Here is a 27,948-nt window from a genome sequence, read left to right as displayed (position 1 = left end):
GCCAAGTGTTGCGTCCTGCATTTTGGTCACAACAACCCCAGGCATCCCTACAGGCTTGGGGAGGAGTGGCTGGAAAGCTGCCTGATGGAAATAGACCTTGGTGTGCTGATGGACACACTGAATATGAGCCAGCAGTGTGCCCAGGTGGCCAAGAATGCCAATGGCATCCTGGCTTGTATCAGGAATGGTGTGGTGAGCAGGAGCTTTCCTTTTCTTACACCTCTGAACTATAAACACATTTCAAAGCATCTCAGCAATGCAACAGGCATATGAATAAATCAAGGTCTACTTTAATTTAAAACACAAGTGCAAAGGATTCACAACCACAGGTGAGCAGGATCGCTTGTTTTGAATTATAAATCTTTTTCAAAGCCCTGCTCTTTTGCATTAAAAAAAAAAAAAAAAAAAAAAAAAAAAAAAAAAAAAAAAAAAAAGAAAAAAAAAAAAAAAAAAGAAAGAAAGAAACAGAAACATTTGACATCAAAAACTTTCCAGTGCAGCTCAGGAAGAGCTAAACAAATTCATTTCAATTAGCTTTATCAACCACAAACTCAGACATCCAGTCAGTGCGGACCACCACGATCTGCTGGCCACAGGTAGAGCGCCATTGAGAGGCAGCAAACTCATCCCTCAGCAGGCAAATAAATACTGGAGCTGAATCACCTTCTGGAGCTGCTTCTCTCATCACAGCCTACAGAGGCAACCAGTGTGCTTGGCAGTCTCAGCACCCACCCTTTATGTGACTGACAAAAGTGCAGATGAATTCCATCCCAAATTACTTCAAGTAATCAACTGTGGCTTCAATTCTGAAGCAGGATCTATCATTGGAGTAAACAGCAGAGGATAGAGATTATCAACATCTTCTGAAGAAAATGCAGTGAAGGGTATCTGGGACAGCACGACTGTCCCAAGAATAACTTAATTTTCAATAACTTTGAGTTTCAAAACGGGATCCCGCTTTCATACATAAGACACACTCTTGAGACCTCACAACAATAGGCACCACCACTGCACAACGTGACATCCTGACCTAGAGTCCAATTACCTCGACTATCTCACTGATCAGAAACTGCATCGTACAAAATACCTAAATCCATTTAAAAATAACCAAGAGGTCTGCTTAGACAACCAGAGTCCTTCTGAATGTATCACCAAGGGGGTGATGGAGGAAGGACACACCAATTACAAAACGTACATCAAAAGTTCCCCTTCTCCCCATGTCCTGCAGTAGGAAGCAAGGGAGAGGGAGGCTGAACAAACAGCCTTGCTGTGCACATAAAAATCTCTCCTGGGATATAGGCAGGACAGCTGAAACTCTTTCATTCTGTCTCCCAAAGAGTTCCCCCTCCAATGGTCTCCCCTCCAAAAGTTTAAGGGAATGAAATGGATTCAAGACTGACCACTAAACCGTACGTATTCCTCAGCAAAAGAGATGCGTGTTGATGCAAGGGAGCCATTGGAAAACAAATACGTACATATCACATCTGCTCCCTGGGGAAATATGTACAGCATTCTACGTCCACGTTTAATTGAAGATTAAAATCGTCCATGGAGGAAAAACAAAATATGTGAAGTCATTGTGCAACATTGGAGAGTTGAAAGGCATCTGTGCCCCACAATGTACATTTAGGGGAGCCCAGCGCTCCAGTGTACGTCTGACAAAGCAAAGGTCACATTTCTAGTAGGGAAATTCTCTTCCAGTTCAGTAATCAGCAGCCAAGGTTTGCAGGAACCTGCAAGCACTCAGATACACAACCTCAGGTCCACATACAAATGCCATTCTTTGGAAGAAGCGATCCAGAAGTCATCCAGCACCTGCTCTGCTCTTGAGAAGAACGCGGTCGTATTGAGTCTGCATTGATTGTCTTTAGCAAAAGAGAAGTCACAAAGGCCGAGAACACAAGGGCCTATCCTGTGAGAAGACCACTGACGAGTCCCGAGCACCATTACACAGGATAAGACTGCCTGGTCTCCTGATTGTCTCTTACACGTTACCTTATCCCAGCATTTCCCCTCTGTGAAGTCAGCAGGTAGAGGTACGCTTTCTGTATTGCTGGATGAGGGGGACCAGGCACTCTGGGAGCCCTGTCTGGAGCAGAAAGGGATGGTCCAGAAGTTCCTGTGCCGTTGCTCTTTCTAGTGGCTCCCGTGTTAGCATCCTTTCCAAGAAATCCCTCAGAACTGGAGAAGTCTGTGTGTGAAAAAGACCAACCAAGTCAAGCCCATATAGGAGAGAGGCAACACTGACAACAAGCTACCAAGATAGGATTGCTTAATCCAACTCTGTCACTCTAGTTTCTAAGATAAATGCATGCCGTGTCTTTAAAATGAAGCTGGACTAGATGACCTGAGAGGTCTTTTCCAGCCTTAATGATTCTGTTTCTATGATGAAACTAAATTACCTCCACCCTTTAAAATATGCACATTGAAGCCAGTTGCGTAGCCAGGCTCAAGAGCCGCTGAAAGGCTCCGCTCATCTCTTGCTGATAGTAATCCTCCGTGTCATTAAAACTGAATAAAAAATGAACTTGGTATATATTTATTTATTTTAACGCCACTAATTACATCCATTTTAGACTGGGGGCATTTTCTTAGCTCTGGTTAACTCAGCAGTAGATCACAAACTACTGCTTATAGTGAGCTACAGCTTGTTTGGTGAATGCTTTGAACAACCACTGTGATGGCCAGAGGGAAAAGGCAGAATGCAGCTGAGCACCCGGACTCAGCCTCTATCACCCTGTCAGTAAACCTGCCTATGCTTTAGAAAAGCAGCAGAGCATCCCAAGGGGTGTCTGTTTAGCTTGTTGTACCCCATACCACTGACTGACCACAGTGAACCACTAAGGGTGATCAGAACAGAGGGCTGAATTCACAGCAGGTGCTGAGCCCCATTCAGACAGCAGTGAGAGAGGATGATGGGGTTTTGCTTCCCAGACAGCTGTGGGCACAGCTCACCTTATGAAGGGCTCTGGCTTTCACAGACTGCAATGGGGTCATCCTACCAAGTGATGTAGACCTCAACTGGTTTTATGCTGTCTATGCAGGTCCTGCATGCGACCCTGACATTTTAATTAGGGTTGCAAAGGCAAATAGGAAAGACAGCAGCTGTTGATGTTTGAGTGTGTGCTGTTAGCTCAGAAGTCTGCTCTGTTAAATAATTCAGGTTTAGCAGCTGAAAATATTCTGATTAATTGGAAAGGCCGGAGAGCTCAGAACGCTGCAGAAGCTATTTGATCTCAGAGGCTTGGACTGAAATGAAAGGAGGACTGTTCTAAGAGAGGACTAAAAGGTAATCACTGCATTTCTTATGTCACTGATAGTTTTTCATAAGAAACCATGAAGATGAGCTAATCTTCAAAGCACCCGCAGCATCCTCCATGAGCTGCTGTCTGTACTGAGCCTTCTTGCTCTGACCATAATGCAGCCTTTGCATTCCTGAAAGCTGCTGAGCTGGAAACTCTCAAGATCAGGGAGCCTCCTGTTTGCTTCCCTAAAAGGTGAGCAAGATATTAGGATAAATATTGGCTCCACCCCGAGCAGTTTTTGATTCGCATCATCAGGTTTATGCCCAAGCAACCTTACATTATTAGGACTGCTTCCCAAAACAGCCACTAGCTGTCAGCAACAGCTTGTATCCATGGAGGTACCATGGCCAAAGAAGGTCCCCAAGAAACATGTTCTAGCAAGGCCGCTCTCACAGCCAGCTTTACAGGGAACAGCTGGTCAATGTGTTTCCCCATCAGGTTTATAAGTGCTTTGCCAATATGCTCACCCTGTGGAAGTTCTTCAGTTTGGGAGGAGGACTGTCACGGAGTCTCTTCATTGCCTGGACTGGAGAATCACTGAAATAGGGGGGTTCTCCATCCACCATCTCTATCACCATGATCCCCAGAGACCAGATGTCCACCTGTGGGGACAGTGACACATCTATACACACAGCCCAAAGTAACAGGTCCTCGCTTTGTTGCTTTCATAAAGATTACAACACCCACTCCAACTATGACAAACGTTATTGGGAGAGTAAAACATGAATCCCCTTGGTGCTCTTGGATCATCATTTCCTACCCTTCTGACATCAGGGTAGTTGCCCCTTACCTCAGTGGTGTACGGCACCCTTGCAATAACTTCTGGAGCCATCCAGTAGGGAGTACCTACCAAGGACTTTCTTTTAGGTACATCTTTACTGATCTGAGCACAGAAACCAAAATCTGAGAGCTTGACCTGTGCAAAGAGAAAGCAACCAAAGTTAAACACGACTGTTAAACTATGTGGATCTAGATGACCTTAAAGGTCCCTTCCAATGCAAACCATTCTATGGAAGGAAGCACCAAAGGCAAAGAAGACTAAAAGGAGTAAGAGGATGAAGTATAAACTGTGAACAGCAAGGAAACAAAGAAGCAGACTAAGGCTACAACAGCAGAATCCAGGTAACATTGTGGCCAAGGAAACCTACCCTTCCATCCAGGGTCAGAAGAATGGAGTCGCTCTTAATGTCCCGGTGAATGACCCCCTGAGAGTGAAGGTAGGAAAGAGCCTGCAGCACTGATTCACACACTGTTGCAATTTGCTCTTCGTTTAGCCTGAAATTAAGGACACCATGTTTTAATGGCATTGTACCCTCTTGCGGCTGGTGTTAAGTCACAGTCGCTGTCAATGCTCATTGCAGCTCCATGCAGCTGGATAATCTAGATAGTCTTATGCATAACTGAAGGTAGCACAGGTTATAAGCAGGGGAAGACACTATGTCTACTACTACCAACACAAGAACCCTCATGATCAAGTGTAAGAAAAAGAGTAGAAATGAAAATCATCTCTTGTATCAGGGGCCAACGCTTTCTGCACGTATAGACTGACTTAAGAATTGTAAATCAACACTGAAGTCCTCTGAGTGCTTTTGATTCTCAGCTCTAAGAAAAGCTGATACGTCTGAACTCTGTGGTTCTCAAAGATAAGGAGGAATACGTTCAGCGTGTAATGTATGGAATCTGGTTTCAGCCAAGTGATTGCGTGGTGCAAGAGAGATTACGGGGGGATTAGCTGACTCCTGGAGATGCAAATCAGTTATCACCTTCAGCAAGTATTTAATGAGGGGAATGAGGGTGTTTTCCTCCCTGCGAAAAACTGATAAAGGCTTGAAGCTGACTTTGGATAAATGTTATGGTTATAAAAGATCCTGTTTCCACTGTGTGGAAAAACAAGAATTCATTAAAGGGTTGAAAGGAAGGCTTTGTGAAACAACATTTAGGCTGACATCCCGCAATGGAATTCAGTCTCACTACATAAACCTTTCACAGGCCCTTCCAGAATTATTATTATTATCTGTAGCTCTATTGGCTCTACTGACATCAGCTATGGGCTATGAGAGTTTCAGTGGCTCTGCGATGCCGTAACTCAGCACTCTTTGGGACTAAACATTCTGTTTCCTGTCTAGGAGCAGATACTCAAGAGATACTCAAGAGAAACCTTCACGCATTCACTGTGTGCTTCCAATGGGTGACAGTGATGAAGTATAGCAGTTTCCAGGTAGTGCAATTACAAGGTGCCACAAGAACTCTGAGGAAAACTGCTCCTCTGAGCAGCCTACAATCTGCCATTGCCTGTGAGGTGCAGATGAAAGCGTTGATGTTTTGGGTTTCACTTCTCACCTGATCTGAGACACAATGTCAGTGAGGGCCCCCCCCTGCAGGAACTCCATCAGCACCCAGAGCTCCTCTCCCACCAGGTAACTGTTGTACATCTCCACCACGTTCTCGTGCTGGTAGTCCCTCATGATCACCACCTGCAGGGAACACCACACAGGGAACAGCTGATCACCAAAGCACCACTAACTCTACCCACAAAGTCAATATGATCAGTCAGTGCAGTTGCCTCCCTCCCCCAACCATTCTTTCCCTTTAAAATGATGCCTTCTTGCTCTTCCCACCCCTCCTGTTACCACGGCTTATGTTGAGCAGCAGAACACCTTATTACACCCACCTCATTGAAAAGCAGCTCCCTGCGCTGCTGCTTCCTCAGATCCATCATCTTCACCGCCACCTGCCGCCCCGAGTGCTTCTCCCGAGCAATGCAGACGATGCCCGTGGACCCTTCCCCGATCTTTATGTAATTCTCCAGCAATGTCCGTGGATCCCCTTGGTCCACCACCATCCTAAGGGCAGCTTTGAACTGCTCATGAGTCACAACCACGGGGTCTTCGCTCACCGGCTGCCCTTTGGCAGAGGAGTCCTGGGGGAGGTGTAGGTTGCTGGAACTCGTCTGTGTCTGCCTGTTTCGGGGGGATCCAGCTGGTGACGGCCTGCCTTGGGGTGCTGCTATTGCCTTCTCTGCTGTAGGAGACTTCTGGGGGGTGCTGGCTTCAGAAATGAGCCTGGGGAAATCAGACGTGGGCTGATCCGATGGGAGGGACTGAGCTTTGGCCGCAGGGCTGCGCGGTGAGCCCCACTGCTGGGGCCTGAAGAAAGCAGTAGGCTTTGGGAGAAACAGAAGGAGAAGAAAGGAAAAGTTCTGTGGTTAGGTTAATGTGAAGCAGTAGGAGGCTGTGGATGCCCCATCCCTGCAGGCATTCGAGGCCAGGCTGGATGTGGCTCTGGGCAGCCTGGGCTGCTGGTTGGTGACCCTGCACATAGCAGGGGGTTGGAGCTGGATGAGCACTGTGGGCCTTTGCAACCCAGACCGTTCTATGATTGTGTGATTCAAATGAGGCAGCGAGGCTCCCAAGATATCAGCAACAACAAAACACACACACAGCAAAACCCACAGTAAAAACAGCCCTGCTAAAAAGCATTCCAGCCTCGCCACCAAAACTCAGGGGCAACCTGAGTTGCAGAGCGTTTGAAAATCCTTTATCCCTCCATGCCTCTGATCTTCCTGTATATAAAAAGAAAGAAGATTCACGCCAAAGCTGTAAATCACTTTGAAGTCTTGGCCTAATTCCCTTTGGGTAATTACACTCTGCCTACTGAAAACTCTCCCCTCACATTCTGCTGGTACCTGCAGAGCGCTGCTGTCGATCAGACACAGAGTTAGTGCTGTTATGGGAACAGCACAGTGAGCAAAGCAGCTGCAGGCTGCCATCCCTGTACAGCCACCTTCACCTCACCCCTCACCACTGCCCTCAGTGACTTTGGATCAACAGTGCCCTTCCCTGGAGCACTCAAGGCCCTTTTGGAGACCTCCCACTCAAGCTCCAAGCTGGCCCAACCCAACCTAAGATCACAGCCTGCAGTGGTGTGGCTTTGGGATATGCATTCCCATGCTAACACCGCACAGATCCCCCAAGCAGGAGAAGAAGCACACACTCAACTCTGGAAATGCTGAGCAATTAAAACTCAACAGCATCCAGCCAGCTGGGTACAACACACACCATCCTTGCTTTGTTGCATTCACAGCAACGGTGGATCTGACAAGGCAGAGCTTCAGAAAGAGCGAAGCAACCATTTGTATTACAGCACAAATCAGAACTTCAAAGCAGCTCTCACAGTTCAGACCAATTGCTAACAAAGTTAATAGGGCGGGTAGGGGAACTGAAGGTAAGCTACAGAAAGAAAAAATGTTTAAAGAACATTCATTTTCTCCCCGAAAATAATAGTCTAGACTTTAATTTCTATGGGTATTTCATCAAGGACTTGTGAGAACGGCAATGTCTGCATAAGTCCCAGCCCGTGGCTGTGTGGCTCCATGCTGGCACTGTGCTGCTGCAGTGCTCAAACACAAGCTGTCAGAAGTTACTTCCTCTTCATTTCCCAGCTCCACCCCTGCAGTCCTGTGCAGACACGCTCATGGCAACCAAATATCTATTTCCCAACTCTTGTTTTGTCTCTAGAAGGGGGGGGGGAAGGGGGGAAAAGGGGGTTTTATATAACCTAGAGCATGCAAAAGGGCACAGCTTGCATGCAAGCTCGCACATGTTTGGCTAACCACACATCAGTATTGTTTCCTGCTCTGGGAATGTGACAGTCCCTGTGCACACAGCTCCTGTCTATGGACATTGTGCTGTGTCAGTGCTCTCCCACTTCTCCCAGGCCAAAGCAAGGAGTGCTTCACCTTCCCTGTGCCTGCAGGCTGATGTCCTGTCTGATAGCAGGGTGGCAGACTCAGCTACAACCAGCTAACTCCTAATCTGCACGGGCAAAGCAACACATACAATAATACATCCTAATGTAAGTGATGGCCATTTCCCAAACGGCAAAAGTGCATTTGTGTTAGTACAATTGCATTTAAGTTACAACAGCAGAAGGACAATGATTAGCAAGTCCCCTATCTCCTTCCTATCAACCTACCTGCCTGCACAGCTGTGCTAACAAGGCTTTCCCATGCAAATCTGGCTGCCATTTTGAGCTGTGCAGGACTGTGTATCTCCTCTGGCCAGGGCTATTTGGATTCCAGCATTAACCACAACGTAAAATGCTGGTTGTGCATTGTTTGCAATCAGATTTGCTCAGCTGTGAAAAGAACCTCTGGAAGTGCAAAGACAACACTGAGCTCAATGAAAAATACTGAATAATTGTACCTTTATATGCAGGGAAGGGCCTGACTTGTTTGAGCTGCTGGAGGAGGGGAACACGCTGCGTAACAGCCTCCTCTTCAAGCTGTTCTCCCTCGATTTGGAGCTGGGGCTGCCTTCTCCTGAGGGCCTAGAGTTTGCCTGCCGTACCAGACAAGGCTGAGGCCAGCACTCTTCCGAGCTCCTTTTGCCCATCCTGTCACTGTCCCCTGGCAGAGCTGGCACGTGCTGCAGACAAGAAGCACGTTGGAGACAGCTGCTCTCAGCATCCTGGAACTCTGAGGGCCCAAGGGACTGCGCTTTCACAACCATGCCATTGGGGTGAGACTGTCCATCCAGCCTGGGTTTGTAATCTGGCCACATAGTCTGCCTTCGGGTCACCTTGGTCCCACCGTTGCAATTGAGGTAGTTTCCATATTTGTCTGCCCACTCCGCCTCAGGGCTCTGAAGATACATGTCTGGGGGTCTGTCTTCCCCCAGGAGCCCAAGGGACTGAGCTCTCCTCCTGCTGGTGGGGCTCCTTCCCCTCAGAGTGTTGGAACTGATGGCAGAAAGCTTCTGGATATCGTTGAGTATCCCAGAGATATAGCCTTCCACTTCCACGGTGCTGCCCCTCACCACTGTCTGCAGAATACACAGGGAAGAGGCAAAAACATTACAGCTGTAAAACATGAGGCTCAATTCATTTGACAAAGGTTATGTGTTGTCTGTGTAGCCAAAAGGGGCTCAGACTTAACAGAAGTGGCACTGCTTTCAGAACAGTGGCTCCTGCTGCCCTTGCCTCCTAATGGCCAAAACATCAGCGCTGTTGTAATCAGCCTCCTTTAGTCTGGTTCTCTCCCATTTTTGATAATTCATTTTAATCTTGACCACACTGTTCCCACACTATATTCCCCCTCTGTTTTGCCAAGCTATTACAATTAAGAGTGACAAAAGAAGGGTCACACCAGCGCACAACTTGCCTTGTAAGCAAAGGATAAAGAACAAGGCATCCATCCAAACAAGCCACAGCACTATAGAAGTTGGACATTTGAAGCTGTCAATATATTATATGGTGTTCTACCTTGTTTATTCTAGAACTGAAAAGCATACAGAAGCTTTTTTAGGGCTGGAAACCAAAACGTTTCATTTCTTCACAGAAATCCACAGCACAGAATGACTCCTACACTTTCATGAACCTCTGCCTGAGGAAAATCCTCCCCTGGAGTAATGGCAATCTCCTGTTTGCTAACTGAACTCTGGGGGTTTTCTAAAGATGCTGAATTAATTACACCTAAGCCTAATATTTAGCTGGTGCTAAACAGCAACTCCAGTCATTTCAACACCACAGTAAACAATTGAGAATCTTATGCACTTGCCCATTTGCTCTGGGAATGCCATAGGTAACAATGTCATGAGCCTAAAGCAAGGCATGGGAGAGATCTATCACCTCACCCTGACCCAAAGCCTTTTACTTCACGATTGAAGGAAACTCCATTGCTCAACATGAGCTTCTTGGTTTTGACAAATCCTTGCTGGCTGCCAGCTCTCACCCTGTTATCTATGGGAAGTGGCTGCAAATAGAAGACTTGCTTATTTGTTCCAGTTTCTTTCTGGGAATTGAAATGATTCTGCCTGATCTGTAATTCCTTGAATTTCGTTAGACCCAGATGGCTTGAAAACATCCAACATGTTTAAGAAGTCTCATATGTTTCTCTCTTATTCCAGCCTGAGCTCTTATCCCTCTGTGCTTGTGTTGTGCTGGCGAGCTAATCACAGTTAACCTTTTCAATCAAGTCTGAAGAAAGATCATTAAACATTAAAACTCTCCATGTCCTCTGTTATTATCTTCTTTCCAAAATGAGCAGTGAACAAACCTTTTCCTTCATCCTCCTCCTCAGTGTGTTTATGATGTTTCCTGAGTGCCCTTTATGTTCTCTGAGAATTACATCTCTCTTTGTGCCTTGGCCTTCCAGTTTTTTTTCCCTACATACTTTTCTTTTTTATTTGCCCTTTCCAACTTGACCCAGTTTCCACCCATCTGAGCAATCCTCCCGCACTTTAAGCTCATTAGAGCTCTAACCAAGTTGGGCTCCTATTGTATATATTCTCTGGTTCTATCACCTCCTATGTTGACCTCAAAGCAGATTCAGGACAGCACAAAACAAAAGGCAATATACCTCCTCCCTTTTCATTTTGCCTACTATTTTCCCTTATAAATCAGCATTCTGTTCAAACGATACACCATTTAAATTGCAGGCTTGGTTTTGCATTAGTACCTGCATTATGCTAAAATATAGTCCCATTTAGACCCCAGAATTCCAGCAACTGTACACAAAAGGCTATGGATGTTCAGCGGATAAACAGCTATTTCCTTTCCAGTTCCTCCTGAAATCCAAGTAGAAATACCTCTATTTTGTACCATACCTTTCAGCCTTTAGGCCATCGTAGGGCTGGGTTTTTGGTTGGTTGTTTGTTGCTTTGTTTAAACAGAGAACCAAAAGTTTCCACAGGCCAAGCAAGACTTCAAATGCAGCCATTCTGCCACCACCTGAAATTCCTTTTTTTCAGAGGTCAGTATGAATCTGCCTCTCTTCACACACCAGCTCCCTGAAGACACTTAGGAACACACAGTTTTCTGATGACCATTATTAATGGCCATCCAAGCAAGACAACCATCTGAATGGTTGTCACCATCCTTAGTCCTGCTTGAACACATATAGCTCAACATTCCCACCCTGCTGACCCAGGGAACTGGAAAAAGTAGCCTCCTTCTCTTACCTTCATAGGCTGGAGCTGCATCCGGGTGATCCTTGAAGGGTCCACCACTGGCTTGGGGCGCCTCAGCGTGTCTAGAATATTCTGCCATTGAGGTGGCAGGCCCACGAATTTGCCTTCTTTTGGGTCAAACGAAGTGTGGACACGATGCTCGAAGTTCTGCGGAGCTGAGATCTCTGGGCGTTTCTTCTTCTTCTTGCGGAACATGATGCCTGAATGAGAGAAAGCAATGCCATCAGTGCTCCTGCATCCTGGATCACAGCATCATAGAATGGCCTGGGTTGAAAAGGACCACAGTGCTCACCCAGTTTCAACCCCGCTGCTGTGTGCAGGGTCACCAACCACCAGCCCAGGCTGCCCAGAGCCACATCCAGCCTGGCCTTGAATGCCTGCAGGGATGGGGCATCCACAGCCTCCTTGGGCAACCTGTGCCAGTGCATCACCACCCTCTGTGTCATAAACTTCCCCCTGCCCCAAGAAGGGAAAGAGTTTCTATATCCACCATAGCAGGGGCATTACAGTGATGTTACTGCTTTAAACTGTATCTTTCCTTCTCCTGCTCCTAATCTCTCAGCTTCCAATCTTCATCCTGTCTCTCCTATGAGGAGATATTCAGGGCATAGCACACGCTGTCTTTTAAGTTCGCTTTTTAATGGCTTCACATGACCAGGGATCCTGTAAAATGTGGTTTTAAACACACCGCAGCCATTAGCCCTTGCAATATCAAGTGTTTTTGAACCACAAGACGAATGATTAGAGCTAAGCTACAAGGCTGGAAATGCTCAGATTTACAGCCTGGGTGACATCTCAGCCCCAAGCAGAACAGCAGCTCAGTGCCAACATATCGGTTTGCATAGGCACAAACAATGTGCATTAGGGAATATACATTACATGACCATACCTGCCAATCAACACCTGGAACTCACTTAGTTCCTCCATACAAAAGCATCAAGTCCGAATACAGTACAACACTGGGCATCCAATGACATTTGCTTGATGTGGTCAGCATCAGTCTTTGATCATAAAGACACTGCCATAGCAGACAGGTGGTTTAAAGGCACACTGGAATCCATACACTGTTAAAAACAGTGATTGCAGCCCGCTTGGATTTCGAGTAATCTGTGTAGGTTTTGTGTCTGATTGAGAAGGTCTGTATTTAAGCAGCCTCCTCTCACTTTGTGGCTTTCATGCAAGAGCTGCTTGTTTTCACTTCCAATATCCAGCTACAAAACGTTAAAACAGAAAACACAAAACAGGCCTTTTCTAATTCAGCAAGGAATTAACACAGATACACCAAGCACCAAAGACTTTGTAAATCGAGACAAACCTGTATTGAAACGCAGACAGCATCCCTTTAATATAACAACACAAACACCGTGACACCGATATTACAATCACCTCCCAGACTTCAGTCCTTCCTTCACTGCTGACAATTGGAAGCAATGCCACAAACAGAAAGAATAAAAGTCACTACCACGAGACAAAAGCGGTCGGAGATTGAAATGCTCTCAGCGATCCATTGCTGCTGCTGCCTGGGAAACCACGTTAGGTTTTTCAACTCCAGATAGAGCTGTTCCTAGATGATACAGTTCCAATAGCTGTCACATCTGCCTGTGAGCATGAGGAAAAAAAAAATCCCACAGCATCCAGAGCAGGGGGAGGGATCGGTGGGAAGGAGGGGCGAGAAGAGAGAAGGATCAGGCTCCTTGGAGAGGGAGGGGTGGGAAGATTGGGGATGGGAGAGGGAATGGGGAATCGGAGTTAGGGGCAGAGCAAGGACTGGGAGGACGTGGCAACCCACGGAGGAGCAGGGCACGGAATAGAAAGAAGTAGATAGATAAGCGTTATCAGAAATTGCTCAGCACAAGAGTTCAAAGCGGCAGACAAAGAGGTGAGCTCACGTTTCTTTAATCTGACTTGCCACCACCCTGCATCCATTCAATGCTCTGCTCCACTGGTGTAGATGTGCTGCACTTATCTATGCACATGCTCATTCACTCACACGTACACTTGCTGATAGCACAGCCAGCCCAGAGCTACTTCAGCCTCACTCGTGTGGCTTCCGGTTAAAAATAAGCTCTCCCTCCCCCTCCTTGCTGCAGCAGCTGAACTCACTCGGTGCTTATTCTGCTGGTCTCACAGATCTGGCCGCAGCTCGTTGCATCCCTCCCTGGGCAAGAGATAACGAGCAGTGCTCAGGCTGAAGCAAGCAGCTCCTGTGATTGCTAAACACTCCTTCAGCTGACAGTGCTGGCCAGCCAAGGGGGGATGGAGAAAGGAAGGGAGGAACTCGGGACCTGAGGAACTGCAACATGTGGGTCGGAAGATGAAGGAGATCCCAGAGAAGCCACCATTTAAAAGGGGGGGAAAAAAACATATTTCCATATTTTGCTATACACTAATTTAACACATTTCAAGTGCAGTGGAAGCTAAATAGGCCACTATCAATGTGTGCCGCGTGTTTATGTGCTTATGTTTGTGTATACCTATGGCCATGAGAACATGCACAGATGGCAATAGCTGCATTCCATACCTCCTAAACCCCTCATGTTTACCCCCTGAGGATTCCGAGATGTTATTTATAACAAACTGCAGATATCCACAGCGTTCTGCAGACAAAGAAAAATGACAGGTTCCTTCCCTGAGGAGCTTCAAATCTGTGAGTGGTTTCATACAGATAAAACAATAAAAAAAGACAACGAAGGGTGGGCAAAAAGGAGAAAGAAAAGGTAAATAGTCTGAAATGGGATCTAAGAGCAAAGAGCCTCATCCCAACAGCCCACATTCATCTGCTATACTTGTTTTTAAAATGCTGGGTTAGACACTTTTCTTCCCTAAAGGAAGAATGGATGTTTGCCTGCTGTGCTATCACTTCCCCTATTTCAAGTCCTTTCCTTCCATTCCTCTCACCCCCACAGCTCCCAGTAGCAAAGCTATGTATTGGTGCGAACTGATGGGATGCTCTAAATCCTGCACAAACACACACGTGGATTAATATTACATTAGAAATAAGCTTAGAGAGAGAGATCCCTGTTATATTGGCCGGTTTAGTTCAGATAAATGGGGAAAAAGAACACAACTGCTTGATGGTTTTTGCACCACCAAACAGGGTCTGGAAGCCCACAGTGCTGCCTCTTTCTCCCCTGCTCCATTTCCTTGCTCATAAATGAGAACTGAAGCCTCATACAGTGAACGTCTATCTATGAAGGTTGTTTTGGATGCTGCTCAGTGCTACACTTGTGAGTGTGTTTTAGCCATACCAGACCAAATTTGTTCTGGAACTTATATAAAAGCTCTTGCAGAAAGCAAGACGTAGCTATGGAGCTTCAGTCTCCACTCTAAGTCAGCATAAAGATGTTACCAAGATTAGAATATCAACATTTCAAGCTCTGCCTGCAAAAATACAGATGAAAAATAACCTTCTGCCTGACACATAAAATGTTACGCTGGGACAAGGGAAAGGGGCCCCATCTGGCCTAGTGGGTCACGTGGCAATGGAAGGAGCCAAGGCGTTAGGCTGCATCTGGGGAGCAGACCACATCAAGCACAGTACATTGAAACACTGGGTGCCACGTCCTGTGGGTCAGTGCTCCTCCATAACGTGTGGTCTGTAGCCCATGGGATGACATGAGCAAACTGCAGCCTGGGCACAGAGTCCCAACACGTGGGGAGGAGAGCACAGGCTGAAGCCCCGCAGCCTGGCTGACTCAATGCCCTGCTACTCACTGTTGCTATTAAACAACACTGGCCGATAAAGAAATTTAAGTCATAACAGACCAGACCTTGAAGCACAGTTACTAATCCAGCAAACTACTTGTTGATAGCTCTTTTCCTTATTTGATCAGCTGTCTTTGTTACTAGGCACATAAACCATCGCTCGCACTTAGCAGACAGGACATGCAGATCAAGGCACAGAATATGGAAATCAATATGCGGCTTCATCACCCCATCAAGAATGAGGCTGTTAAAAGGGATGGGGCTTGGGAAAGAGCCATACAGCAGCATCCTCATCCCCAGCAGCTCAATGGGGGCTCAGCTGCTCAGATTTTACCTTAACACTTAGATAAGCAGATGAAGACTCAGCGAACACCCCAAAGCCCCGCGGAGCTCTCACTCACCAGCCACAAAGTTCTCTTTAGTTGTTTGCTCTTTCTTCAGTACTCTGTCCCCAGACACATTACAGCATTAATGTCCTGGCAAAGAAGAAAACAGATGCATCAGCAAACATTCGTGGACGGGACTTTCTGTAGCTGTGAGATGAGATGTGTGTCTGTGTATGTTGGTTAGCACTTGGCTGAAATAATTAGGTAGAAACAGGCAATAGAATTGTTGGTAATAATTTAAACAGGCGGAGATGAGACAGCTTTCAGATAGCCAAGATGCACTTCCACACCCAGACAATGGGAGTACTACCGTGTAGTGTTTCAATAGGTGTGCTGAAAGCATCTTGGCTATCGCAGCTGCCAGAAGGTCGGGAGTGCAGACACGAGGGGTTTTAATTGGTGAATCAATTAGGCTTCTTCACCAGACAGGGCGAGGGTCCTTGCAGATATAACAGACTTCAGAGGAGACGTTCCTATGCCTCATGTAAAAGCAATGAGCGTGCATGCTCCTGACGTGCTGTCAGCTTGCCCAAGCATCACCCGGAGTCATCTTAACCCCTCCGTCACCCCAATGGTTGTAGAGCATTGCCTTGCAATGATTCAACAACGCACTTTCCTCTCCGTCCTTTTCACTCACTCATAGGTTAAACTGTCAGACCCCACAGACCACACCTCAGCCCATCTGAAAGACAGTGGAAAGCAAAAAAGGTCTCACTGGCAGTCCAACAATGAGAACAGTTCCAAATGAGAGGAGAAAGAAGGGTCTGCAGGGAAACTCTCCCACTGCCATGCAGCAAAGCCGATTGGAGGACAGTGTTGCTGGGCTATAGGAGTAAAGATGAAGTGAACTCCTTCCCAAAGGAATCCAGCTCCTGGATTTTCTTGCCTTCCACAACCATCCCTTGAGAGGAAAAGATCGCGTGACCCCCCTGAACCATCCGCTTCTCATTCTGCCCAAGGCTGGCACTGCCAACACGCGTGTGATTGCTGCACTTGCTCTTGGAAGTGGCAAGGCTTAGCTGTGAAGGGAAGGGGTTAAGCCATAGCAGCACAGTCACTGGGGAGCAGAGACATGAGTTTAAAAGCAGCCCCGTGTAAACAGAGGGAACAAACTGCACGGAGCAGCAGCCATTAGGACAGCGTGGCTTTAAAGCAAGCAAGCAAGTCAGTGCGGGTCCCCAAAGCAGCAGGAGGGAGCTTACCCATGGCTCCTCATTGCTCCAGCCCCAGCGGTGAGCTGGAAGCTCTCTGCCACCTCAATCCGCTGAGACGCCGATAGACTTGGGAGAGAAAGAAGGCAGGAGAGAGCGGGAGAAGGAAAAGGGGTGGAGGCACTGCTGACATGTTTGCACAGTGCCTGCTTCACCTGAGCTGCCGAGTTTGATTTCAGGGCGTGGGAGCAGATGGGACACAGGCGCACTCAGTACACAGGAGCCTCGGATCCGTGTTCCAAGGAAAAGGACACGCTGATAGCAGAGCCTCCCAGGAGCATCTTGCCTTATCCTGGAGGGGGAAGAGAGAGGGGAGTTTGCTCATACCTGGGCACCACAGCTTGCGAGGGCTTGGGCAAGAAGCTCAGGGTGACCATCTCCCATTTCCCTCCATGCTTCCTTATCCCTCCTCGCATCATGCTGACCTATTAAAGCTTCGCCTTGCCTGTTAGCTCCTCTCTCTCTGCTACACAGCCTCAGGGCCTGGAGCTGCTGCAGCTCCTAACAAATCCCGACATCTCCTCCCGTGTCGTTCAGCTGCAGACTTCAGGACCTGCCTCCCATCCTCTGTCATTTGAAAGCTTTGATAGTCTGCTACATTGCTGGCTATAACAGAACCCCCCAATTTATTTGCATGGCAGACGCATGTTACATGACCTGCCGCTTTTACTTCTCCCCTGTTGCTCAGCATGAGTCAGTGCTGCAAGGTCTGAAGGCTCTGCTATCACCCTATAATCCTGTGCTGTGCCTCAGGGTTTGCTGGCTCGTGGAAATAGAGGCTTGGCTGGGACACGGGCAGTGCTGAGCAGTGCACAGGTTGAAGGGGTCAGAGGCGTTGGGGATTGCAAGAGGAGAGGTCAGAGATCACATCAGCAAACAAAAGTGGATTCTTGGCCTCTTACAAGAGAGAAAAACAGCAGAGGAAGATCAGAGATGAGGAAACAGAGTGTAACCCTTCTAGGTGTGGAGGGAAAATGAAGCACGGCTGTCATCTGTCACATCCACACCTTGCTGATGTGCCATCAGAGAGGAGCCAGCCATCTCCACAACCACAGCTTTGGGAGTGCTGCATAGAAATGGCATTTGTATTCTACAAGGAGTCACCCAGGCTTGGAACTGGCTTCACATTTGCATACGTATTATACTTTATGTTTTTACATGCTAAGGCAGTCTTCTAGAACAAGGCGCGAGCTCTTTATAAATGAAAGAGCCTGATTTTACTTGTCAGGACACAAGCTTAGATGGAACCGAGGTAGCTTTGAGTTGGTGTGAACCTCTGCTGCCTACAATGTTAATGAAAAACTAGGGCACTTTCCAGCCTTCCCCTTCACAAGTTCAGTCCCAGCAGTCCTAAGCACTTTGAAGCAAGAATTCACCATTAAAAGTGATGAATCTCTAATTTCCCCCTTCAGCGTTCGTCGTGAAGGTCATTAAAACATCTCACTTCTCACCTGGAGAGCTGCACGAGATGATGTAAATAATTACACACATCTCTACAAACACACGCATCTCTCCTCTTTCCTCACCCTGCCCACCCATGGACAGCAGCAGTTCCTCGCCTCCTGCTGCAGGAGCCCACTTCATTTCTACTACATGAATAGTAACTCAGATGCATTCAGGAGATCCCAGTAAGGATTAAGGCAATCCCGTTCATGCAGCCTGTTTGTGATTCAGGGCTGGACCTTCCAGCAGGGCTCCTCTGTGCTTTGGGATTTGCTGTAGTCCCTCTTCTCTTCCAAGGCTCTTGATATTGGCCAGGGAAGTGCAAAGCTATGCTAACAGCTGGGATACAGGGGTCATTAGGGGAAAGGGCGTGTTGCAAATCCACAGAGCATCAGCTGGTGGGAGGATGCACAAGATAGAAATCAAGTCTGCAAGTCTCCTAATCAGCACCCGAGATTAGCCAGAACTAGAGATGAGAAGGGAGCAATCCAGAGGCAGATTTGCTTTAAGTAAGTGCCTTCAGTTTAGCTGCCTTTCCCCAAAGCTGTAGCATTCAGAGGTGGGCAGAGAATGTTGAGAGCACTATCTGTATTGCTGCTTATGTGCTAGGGCTATCTCTTGCTTACTGTGCATTGCTGATGCTGTAAAGGTAGCACCCTGGAGGTCCCATCAAGACGAGGCTTTACTTGCACTCCCACTCCATAAGCTTGTCTGGTGGGCTTCTAGGCATCCCCCAGGTTTTACACTCATACAAGAAGTAACATCATGCTGCTCCAAACAAGTCTGTGCTTTCCTGTCCAAGAGGTGTAGCTGTGCTGATAAGCTTTGTGATGGCAATATAATAAAGTCAGCACAGCCCACCCTTTCACAGATCCTCCAGGTCACCATTTTGCACACCACTAAAAGGACTCTGACAATGCTTTGCTCCCCCAGAAGACAGGCAGCTTAATCCGTTGTTTTTCCAAGCATGCTCCAATCCTTAAAGATGCTATAGAAATGCAGATTGAAATCCCTGGCTGACATAAGAGGAATACAGACTACAGCTCCCGTTCAGAATAACTAGGTCAGCCAGCTATTGCAGAAGTATTAACCGGAATTCAGACAGTTCCTCCTGGCTAAAATAATGGCAGCAAAAGCCTAATGCCATTTGCTGTTATTAGTGACTCTCTACCTCTGGGTACGTTCAGCCCCAGCTCTCAAAGGCCCTGAATAATTTGAGGGCTGCAGTTTACGCTTGTCAAAACCCAGCCACAGTGGGTTCAGTGCAGCAAAGCAGGCTCCCACCCCATTGAAACAACTGCCCTTGCTGACAATACAGCTGAAGGCATGCAGCCCAGCTCAGAGCTGTGCTGTTAATCCAGTGCTAAGGGAGCGGGCATCACAGCCATCCTCCCAGCAATAGCAGCAAGTGCAGGAGGATGCTTTGTACTGCAGCTTGCTTTTCCTCCTCGTGCAGCTACCACACCAATGCAGCTCATCAACACAGCTACTTGCATTAAAAAACACCCAACACATCGTGTTTGGTGAGGCAAGGAGGTAGGCAAAGGGTCAGCCCTGATTATTTAATGTTTTCATTAATATCTAATTTCTTTTCAACCTCAGCTGGTTTCAGGGGCCTGGCATACAGCTCAGCCACACAAGTCAGGAGCCAGCAACCTGTCGTGCTGGAACTGGACCTTCTTGTTCTGCCACTGAAATAAGCATGCCATGATACTGTACCCTCAGTTTCCCTTATCTCCATGAGCTGTCAGTGCTCTGGAGTCCATAGGGAGTACTTTCATTTCCTTCTTAGCAATCTTGGTCCACAACGCATGATGAAGGTGACCACAGGGCACACATCAGAAGTAGCCAGGTAGCATAGGTGAGCAGGTGGCAAGCGACCCTAAGTTCTAAGAGACTTCTAAAACCATGCTTTGAAATGACACAGAAATAAATGGCAGCACTCTTCATTGGCTCAGATTTACGTCACTTAGGCTGCTGTTTTGCAGAGCTTAGAGAGAACATATTTAGAACTTGGAAGAGCACACAGAAGCCTGAAGAGCTTCTGTGAGTTTGTGAGTTGGGAGCAAGAGGCACAATCAGTATTTCTGACTTCTCTCTGCACACTCAGGAGCTCTTGTTGCTGCTAATTAATTACGTGCATACCCAAACTGGGCAGCTCATTAGCAAAAACAGCTCAAAAATGGCTTGCCCAGAGCCTGCTGTTTTATTCTACATGACTTTGTCCGGTGCAGAGGGAAGAGTCAGACAGCTGGAAGGCCATCAGTAGGACAGCAGATACTATAGACAGCACAAGCAAACAGGTTGACATTATGAGTTCACTTGTCTCAAACTGTTGAGGACATTCACCCTCTAGTTTGAAAGAATATGTATCATTTTGAGAAAGAGAGCATGTTTTTATGCAATGAGGTGCTAAGTATCTCCACAGATAGGAACTATTCATGTCCTGCTATTGTTCATTTTGCTACTAAGAGTCTTCTTGTTAGCAGGAGTTTTAATTAAACACCAGTCCTCCTCTCCAAATAGCATCCCATTCACCTATCTCACTAAGCTACATGTTCTCAAGCAGTATCATTTACCTTACCCCCTTGTATTTACCCACCCCTCTGTTTCAATCAGATATTGCAGAAAGAGACACCTTTTCCCCCCACAATCCACAAAAAGCGATATAAGATTTTACCAAAGAAAGGAACTAACACATGCAAGATAACATGCTCAACACTGGTTATATAGGATATCCACGAGCTTAAATTGATGTCAAGTGACACTGCCAGAAGCAGTAGCATAGTAGTACCCCAAAGCCACACCTGCCTGCTGCCTGTCCTGCAGCACACTGCTCCTCCTGACCCTCTTTGGTTTCCCTTCCCTGTAGCTTTGCTTGCAGTAGTGCTTCCTCCGCTGCCCTCTGATGCTGAGTCTGTGATCTCCATATGAACTGCTGAGTATATCTGGAAGGCTTTGGGAAATCACAGCTCATGAAGTCCACTCAGTGGGTAAACACCCTTTCACAGTTTTTGTTGTCTCTGGATAACAAATCAGATCACAATGTGTTCTAGACTTCAAGTACACAGGATTCTTGGAAGCTGCCCTGGATTAATGCTTTAAGAGTTACTCATTAATGATCCCCAAGTGGCAGAGGCAGAATAGATGACTTCTGACTGTGAAGCTGGCAGACGTTTCCTCATCTCAACTATTACTACAAAGTGAATCAAACTGCGGCAACAGCGTCCAACTGCACCAACTGCTCCTGCACCAGGCAAAGCCAACTCAAGAGACAGCACCACGTTACGCAACGACTGCTGGCACCAACCCCCTCCTGGCCATCAGCCCATGCCTGAATACTGGGCACCATTACCCTTCCCCAGGCAGTCTCACCTAACCGCTCTGCAGTCTCAGCAGAGCGCAGCTTCCCCTCTAGGCACTGCTCAGCTAGGAAGAGTTTCAGGTTTGGGTTTATGCTGGGGAGAACGCGTTTCTGACGATAGGGGTTTTTGAGATGTTACTTGTCATTCTTTCCACAGTCATCTCTGTCTATTCAAGACTTTTTATTTCCCTACCTTAAATAAAGCTGCAACTGGGATGACGAGCTGTCTGCTTCTTTCCAGCCTCTCCAAAAACAGTTTTCAGCAGTAACAAACTGGCTGCTCAGGTATAGCTTAAATATATACATATATATTCTATCTCCCTACTCTTATTTCAGTAGTATTTCTTCCAACCAAGCCTAGCAAGAAACTTGGAGGTCAAGTTCCCAAGACAAGAACCACCTTCATTTTGCTTCCAGCAGAACATAAAAAGGTTTGAAACAAATAACAAGATGAATGAACAGAAAGCTTAGATCTAGTTACTTAATCATACTTGCTTTCACGCTGCTCCTTCAATACTCATTCAACTGCTTAAATACACGATTCAGGATGGTCAATGGTATTTACTACTAGCATACAAGCAGGCTAAAGGCAGTGGTAAAAAAAAAGCCCTCCCTCCCATATCTGTGGCTTCAGACCTCACAAAAATCAGCTTCCATTGGCTAATTTACATTTCCAGTCTAAAAAGAAAGTTCCAGAAACATCAGAGATTTATCCCCATTCTACAGAGTGGGAAGGTAAAGCAGATTTCAGAAGCCATCGGAGTTTTAGTGCTTAGGATATTAGACCCTGTTGCCCCTTCTACCTCCCAGAGTTGGAACCTTACCTGGAAAAAAGATCTCCGAGAAATACTTCTGGAATGAATTCAGTCCCTTCTTCCTTCTGACTACAGGTTGCTGCTTGTCTTAAACATGGGAAACATCCCTTGCTTCAGGCGAAAATTCTCGGCAATTTCATCTTCAGGCTTCTTCAGAAGGATCCTGGTTCAGTCTCATACACATGCAAACACATGGAGCTTGCAGCTGCTTACTCACCAGCATCACCCCAATGCCAGCTGCCTGGAGGAGAGTAGCAGAGTGCCAGACTCCCCCTCTTCTTGGCAGCCAGCAGAGAAATACACCAAAGGTAAAGCAACCTCAGAGGAGACCACGGTGATAAAATCCAGTTAAAGCTGATGAGACCTCAACGTAGACACATACCGGGATCTGTAACGCAGTGAATCAGTGTTTTCTGGGACCTTTCTTTTTTTCCTATCGTGGGCTGATGCTGTGATCTCAGCAAAGAGGATGGGACTGGGTGGTGACTGACATCTACACAAAAGGCAAGAGCAAGATACTAATCAAGATTCTTGTGCGTAAAGACTTCTCTTGTGCATTTACCCTCAACTAAGCCTTGAAATCAGCCTTGAAATCACGGGCTGCCCAACATGAGCAAGGAGGGAGTTTACAGACCTAACAAAGCCTCAGGTATTGAGAACTGGTGGTTAAATACACCTATAAGGTGAAGACCATGATTGGCAAATATAGCACAGTTGCACTGCTCAGGCAAACCAGTGTGTCACTTAGCTTTCTCCTCTGTCCCTGCCTGGCTATAAGAACAGAGTGGGTTTTGTGCTGATCTTGCATAACTGGCCTGAATCCACGTCATGCAATTTCAAACACATCTAACGTGATATCAACTGACGCTTCTGCAGGATGGGTTTCAGCAACAGATCTCATGGCACTCTGCAGAAGCAGGCAGGTAAAGTGAGCTGAGGCTCCAGGCTTCACAGGGATGTAAATCAGGCCGGATTTATTAAGCCAGTCGGAGCAGTGGCAGTTGACACTGACTGCAGCTCTGCAGACCCAGCTGCTGATCTTGCTGCTTGAGTCCCAAAGTGGAACCCAGCAGAATCCCTAATCAAGAGGCAAGTGAAAGAGCTTCACCCCCCCCACACAGCTTAGAAGTTGACTCAAAGCCAGCAGGTCTGCCAGTGAAGCAACTAGGTGTTTTCCATAGGTAGGCTGATAAAGAAGCCAGTTATTCACTGCTTTCTTGCATGTCAGTTACTTTAGTATTTCCTGGACAATGTTCACAAAGGAAAAGCTTTTTGTTGTCTTTTTTCTAAGATAAAGTTGTATCCAAGAGATATTTTGTTGTTTCGCTGTTCGAGTTGGCTTTTATTTTCTCACCTGGATAACCACAAGTGTTTTTTTGGGTTTTTTTGTTTTGTTTTGTTTTTTTTGCTAACATTAGGTAAGAAGAAAGCCCTGCTGCAAATTCCTTCTCATCAGAGCCTGGGGGAAAACACAAGCTGTTGGGCCAAAGCTGCACAACAAACAGAAAAGATGGGAGGGGGGGAGAGAAGGGAAGGGAGAAAATAACTCAGGAGTGAGTCAGTATGCTCCTCCTGCTTAGTCACCTGTAGTGCATCTCTCCAGACACACCGGAGATGAAGAATAAGATGCCTGCCTGCCTTCCACCCACCTCCTCCTCCTGACAAGAGGAGGAGAAGGGGCAGGGTTTTAGGAGGCAATCATTACAGATGCAAGCTTTCCAGAGCTGACAGTAGCCAGTTTGCTCATGTTTCCCACCCCCTCCTTTCGCCCCCCTGCACTAGTTCTCAATTAAACTCATCCTGAATCGACCTGTTAGTTGGGTGGTTTAAGTTTTCTCTGATGGTGCCCTGCAGTTTTGACATGGTTGGGAGTTGCCATGGAGAAGAGGGTGATGTCATTAACACAAAAAGCACTGAATTTACAAATCCGACAGGAACAGGGCTATTTATAAAGAGCTGCACTGCTCCCCCACTCTTTGCTGGGGTGGGTGGAGGTAAAGGCAGCAGTTCCATTCTTGATGCTCCTTGTTGACAAGTCTCAGAAATGAATTTTCTTGTTAGAAAAATATTCTGAGCCCGTGAAATTGCTGAGTGCTGTCAGCTTTTGGGCTCCATTCATTAGAGCTGGACTCAGCTATCCAATTCACAGCTATTTTGGAGGTCACGTAACACGCATGGTTTGTACAGTAACATCTATCCTGGAATAAATCCATGCAGCATTACTGAAATACAGCTGCTGCTGAGAGACAATAGCATGCAACAGTAAAAGTGAAGAGACAGATACCCTTTCTCATATAAAGGCTTCATACTGCTTTATAATTGCCTTGAGTAATAACTGTGACTGTTGGTTTTGCCTTAACACCGTGGGGTGCCGTTATGCATTGATGCAACCCTTATATAATGAAACATTTAGCACATATAAAAGCACACACCAAACATGCAGCCATCAGCAGTGCTGACTGTGGAAGGTTAGTCTTCAGCCCAGAACAAGAAACTTAACAAACCTACCAATGCCAGAAGCATTAACAGGGCTTTGCCAAAACATTCTCAGCTTCTGCAGCACAATACCCAGCAGCCTGGCTTTTAACTTAATGAAACAGCAAGATGATTCAGGACAAACAGAGAGTTTGCTTCTATCTTCATTATAGCAAGTCCAACTACTCAAACACCATTTCCAAAATTGCTGTCTCCCATTTTGACGAGGCCAGTGTGAATTTGCTGGGGAAGCAAGAACTGAATATCCTGCAAGAAAAGAACACTTAGAGTGAAGATGGCACCCACATTTAGCTGTGCGGCAATTATCTGTTGAAAGGACTGTGACTTTTCCAGTCTTGTCTAGCTCAGCAAGTGAAAAATATGCTTTCCCAGGAGATGAGGAGGAATAATAATAGTTCTAATCACGTAAAAATGGAATATTCCTAATACACATTCCCTATATGGTAAGCTAATGAGAGACTATCTTTAAAGCTGCCCACACCAGTTGTCAGTAATGGCTGCTGGTTCAGGCTAGGCGAGTCTGCTTTCAGCTGATGCTCGTGTTTTACATCTTGATATAAAAACTGCAGCTTTTAGTCGAGTTTCCAAGACATTAAGAGTATGGCTGACTCCATTAGAGTCAGATTAAGAAAGTCTTGTGTGGTTTGCCTGCAGACATAGCAGGAACAGCTGACGTGCCAATGAAATGATAGCTGTCTCTTTACAGGTTAGATTTAATCCCCCTAATACTTATCTTTTAAAACAACAGATCTGTACTGCAAAGCCACAGGAACAGACTACTGAATGGGTAAGTATCCTATTCAGATGACAGGAAAGGACTAATCCAGGCTGGCTCTTTAGGGATTAAATACAGATCTAGTGGTACTGGGTCTGTTTTGATGGTCATCTAGGAAATTATCATTAAGACATATCCAACCACCTCCACATTTTGCTATATTTCCTTAATTGTCTTCCCTATGAAATTATCCCTGTTACTAGTCCAGCTTCAAGAAGAAACTGTACAGTCCAAGAGATGCTGAAGAACTGTGCATCTAAAGAATGCAAAGCAATAAACACTTATAGAACTAACAATGCAAACTGTTTTCTTCCCAGGTCTTCCTGAATGACCTCGGGGATCAATGCCAGCTTAATAATCGCAAACACTCCATCAGATAAAGAACAAATGGCAGTGAAACCTCATTTCTGAGTTATCAAAACGTAGTGTTCTGTTGCATTAATCAAACAGAGCATAAAATAGTAAGAACCAAGAGAATGAAACTGTGAAGTGAGCTTCAGTCTTTCTTCAGCAATTCTAAGAGCAATCCTTTTAAGCACATGCAGGTTAATGTAACTGCAGTGCCCATAGCCCAAGGCTAAACGAGAGGCTCTAACCACCAATTCTCAAGCCCACAGTCAAATAACTCATTAGAATAAGAACACTAAGCTTTTGTACACCTAAGCATCGCTGGGGAAATCACTAGAGCACAGCACCAAGTGCAACACCTCAGAAGTTACCGTTTAGCCCAAAGCCACTTTGGAATATTTATTATTTGGGAAATCAGCAGCAGCACAGAGGAAAGACTCGGAATCATTTGCTGATGCACATGCAGGAGGTGCAATTTGTCTACTTTTAAATACAGTTGTAAGCTGTATGAGCTAAAAAACAGTTGGGTATGATTCACTGTAGGTTTGCTAGAACCAGAACAGAACTGATTAACGCACATCCACAGTCTTATAGGTCAGTCAGAATGACACAGAATGTGAATTGACAGTGTGCTGTATAAAAATAATTAGGTTTTGCTTCCATCATTTGTTCGAGACTAACAACAGAACAAATGGCTCACTACAGCCTTTATACAATTAGCTCTTGAACTGTGATTTTACTGTTCCTCAGATAAATTTAATGCTACTGATATAATCCTACATACTTACCTTTATGAGTTATTTCTTTCCTTATTTCCAACATTCCTAAAGTTAGATGAACCCACATATAAGAACGTAATGTTATAACTTTTAATCAAAGACTGGAAATGTAACTGTAGGATTTCACGCACCAGCCACATGTAATGCATTCTCCTTATTCAACAGCTGGATTTACACAGGCACGCCCAATTTAAGTGCTACAGGGGGCACACATTAAGGCAAATTGCAAGCTGCAATTGCAAGCAAGGACCACGGGAAATCTTCAGGTTAGAGGATCCTGAATGAAAGAACAAACCCAAACTTGACCTTCCAGGTCCTTTAGAACAGAATGACGACTTAGTTTTTTAGGGGGAGGTAGCAGGGTGAGATCCAGTCTCTTAAACTGCTGAGTAACATACATATTAATAACCATCACACAATATTATACTTACCAACTATACCATCAAACCTCTATCTTATTCTCCTGAAGACTTTCAGAGCCATTTACTTGAGCAATGCAACCTTTGTCTTACCTTGAAGTTAGATATTTTCCTGTCAGATACAGAAGATAACTAATAAAGGGAATTAAATCAGAATGGTTGTGTTAAATTTCCAGAGTATTGCCCTTAGAATCCTTAGAGATGAAAACTGTCCTAACATCTACAAAGGAAAAGAGGCAGCTTTAACAGACACTAAGATGACAAGAACTGCCAAAAACAGTAGAGGGTGTAGGGTGAAATTACATCTACATCCAGGTATACAAGCCCCAGTTAGGTCACCTGTAACAACAGTAGTAAGAGAATTAGAAGAACTGCAAATTCAAATATACTACTACTATATGATCAAAAGCACACTAAAGAAAATAAGCGAAGAAATACCCATAGATCACTGTTGTACCCAACTGCTTAAATAATAAAAGACTATGTGGAAAACAAGGATGCCTAGGGAAAGAGAAACCTTTACCATATTGGTGCAGCCAGCTCATAACTAACCTACATGGAACAGCTGCAGGATTTCAGCTGAGTAGAACAGGGAAAAAGATGCAGAAGAGGTGTCTGTGCTTTTTTTTTTTTTTTTGGTAGCTTTTAGTTCTTTTTGTTGTTGCCATTTCTTATGGCAAGTCTTTAATACTATTATGAAATTATATTGCTAAAAAACAGTTTTAATAATTCACTAATTACAATTCACTGAGGCACTTATGTTGTGTATGATATACATGAACAGTAACAAGACATGCTTGTGTTACTGTTCTAGCAGAGTCTTACCCAAGGGAAAAGGATTAATACACTTTTTGCTCAGAGGAAAAAAAGCAGTAGCTAAGAAAACAACAATAATCATAGTTTCAGCTTCATAGTGTTCATTAGAATCATAGAAC

At 45.8% G+C, this 27,948-nt stretch overlaps 1 protein-coding gene across 12 annotated transcripts; it reads right to left on the bottom strand.

The window, feature by feature from the left end:
• Positions 1–268: 268 nt before the first annotated feature.
• Positions 269–25,170, bottom strand: LOC107314231 (serine/threonine-protein kinase PAK 6). 12 transcript variants are annotated; one of them, XM_015863280.2, is made up of 12 exons: positions 24,705–25,170; positions 22,206–22,689; positions 16,566–16,866; positions 15,379–15,453; positions 11,264–11,472; positions 8,510–9,127; positions 5,977–6,468; positions 5,646–5,779; positions 4,454–4,580; positions 4,096–4,221; positions 3,773–3,907; positions 269–2,191 (listed from the first exon to the last, which is right to left on the bottom strand). In XM_015863280.2, the coding sequence occupies exons 5-12, from the start codon at positions 11,465–11,467 to the stop codon at positions 2,024–2,026; spliced, it is 2,004 nt and encodes a 667-aa protein (XP_015718766.1). In that variant the 5' UTR covers positions 11,468–11,472; positions 15,379–15,453; positions 16,566–16,866; positions 22,206–22,689; positions 24,705–25,170; the 3' UTR covers positions 269–2,023. The 12 variants fall into 12 exon arrangements, with proteins under 12 accessions (XP_015718766.1, XP_015718768.1, XP_032300751.1 ...); XM_015863282.2 differs by having other exon boundaries at positions 16,730–16,866; XM_032444860.1 differs by lacking the exon at positions 24,705–25,170 and having other exon boundaries at positions 22,206–23,531.
• Positions 25,171–27,948: the final 2,778 nt, after the last annotated feature.

This window comes from Coturnix japonica, chromosome 5 (assembly GCF_001577835.2).
Source record: "Coturnix japonica isolate 7356 chromosome 5, Coturnix japonica 2.1, whole genome shotgun sequence".
NCBI lineage: Eukaryota > Metazoa > Chordata > Aves > Galliformes > Phasianidae > Coturnix > Coturnix japonica.
This window is presented reverse-complemented; position numbering and strand designations above follow the sequence as displayed.

Bases quoted from the DNA above. Each gene is read 5' to 3' on its own strand.
- LOC107314231 (XM_015863279.2), bottom strand. From the start codon at position 13,198: ATGGATGCAGGGTGGTGGCAAGTCAGATTAAAGAAAC. The intron at 9,128-11,263 runs GTAAGAGAAGGA...TGTATTCTGCAG, and splicing joins TGCAGCTCCAGCCTATGAAG to ACAGTGGTGAGGGGCAGCAC. The intron at 4,222-4,453 runs GTAGGTTTCCTT...CTCTTTGCACAG, and splicing joins TTCTGACCCTGGATGGAAGG to GTCAAGCTCTCAGATTTTGG.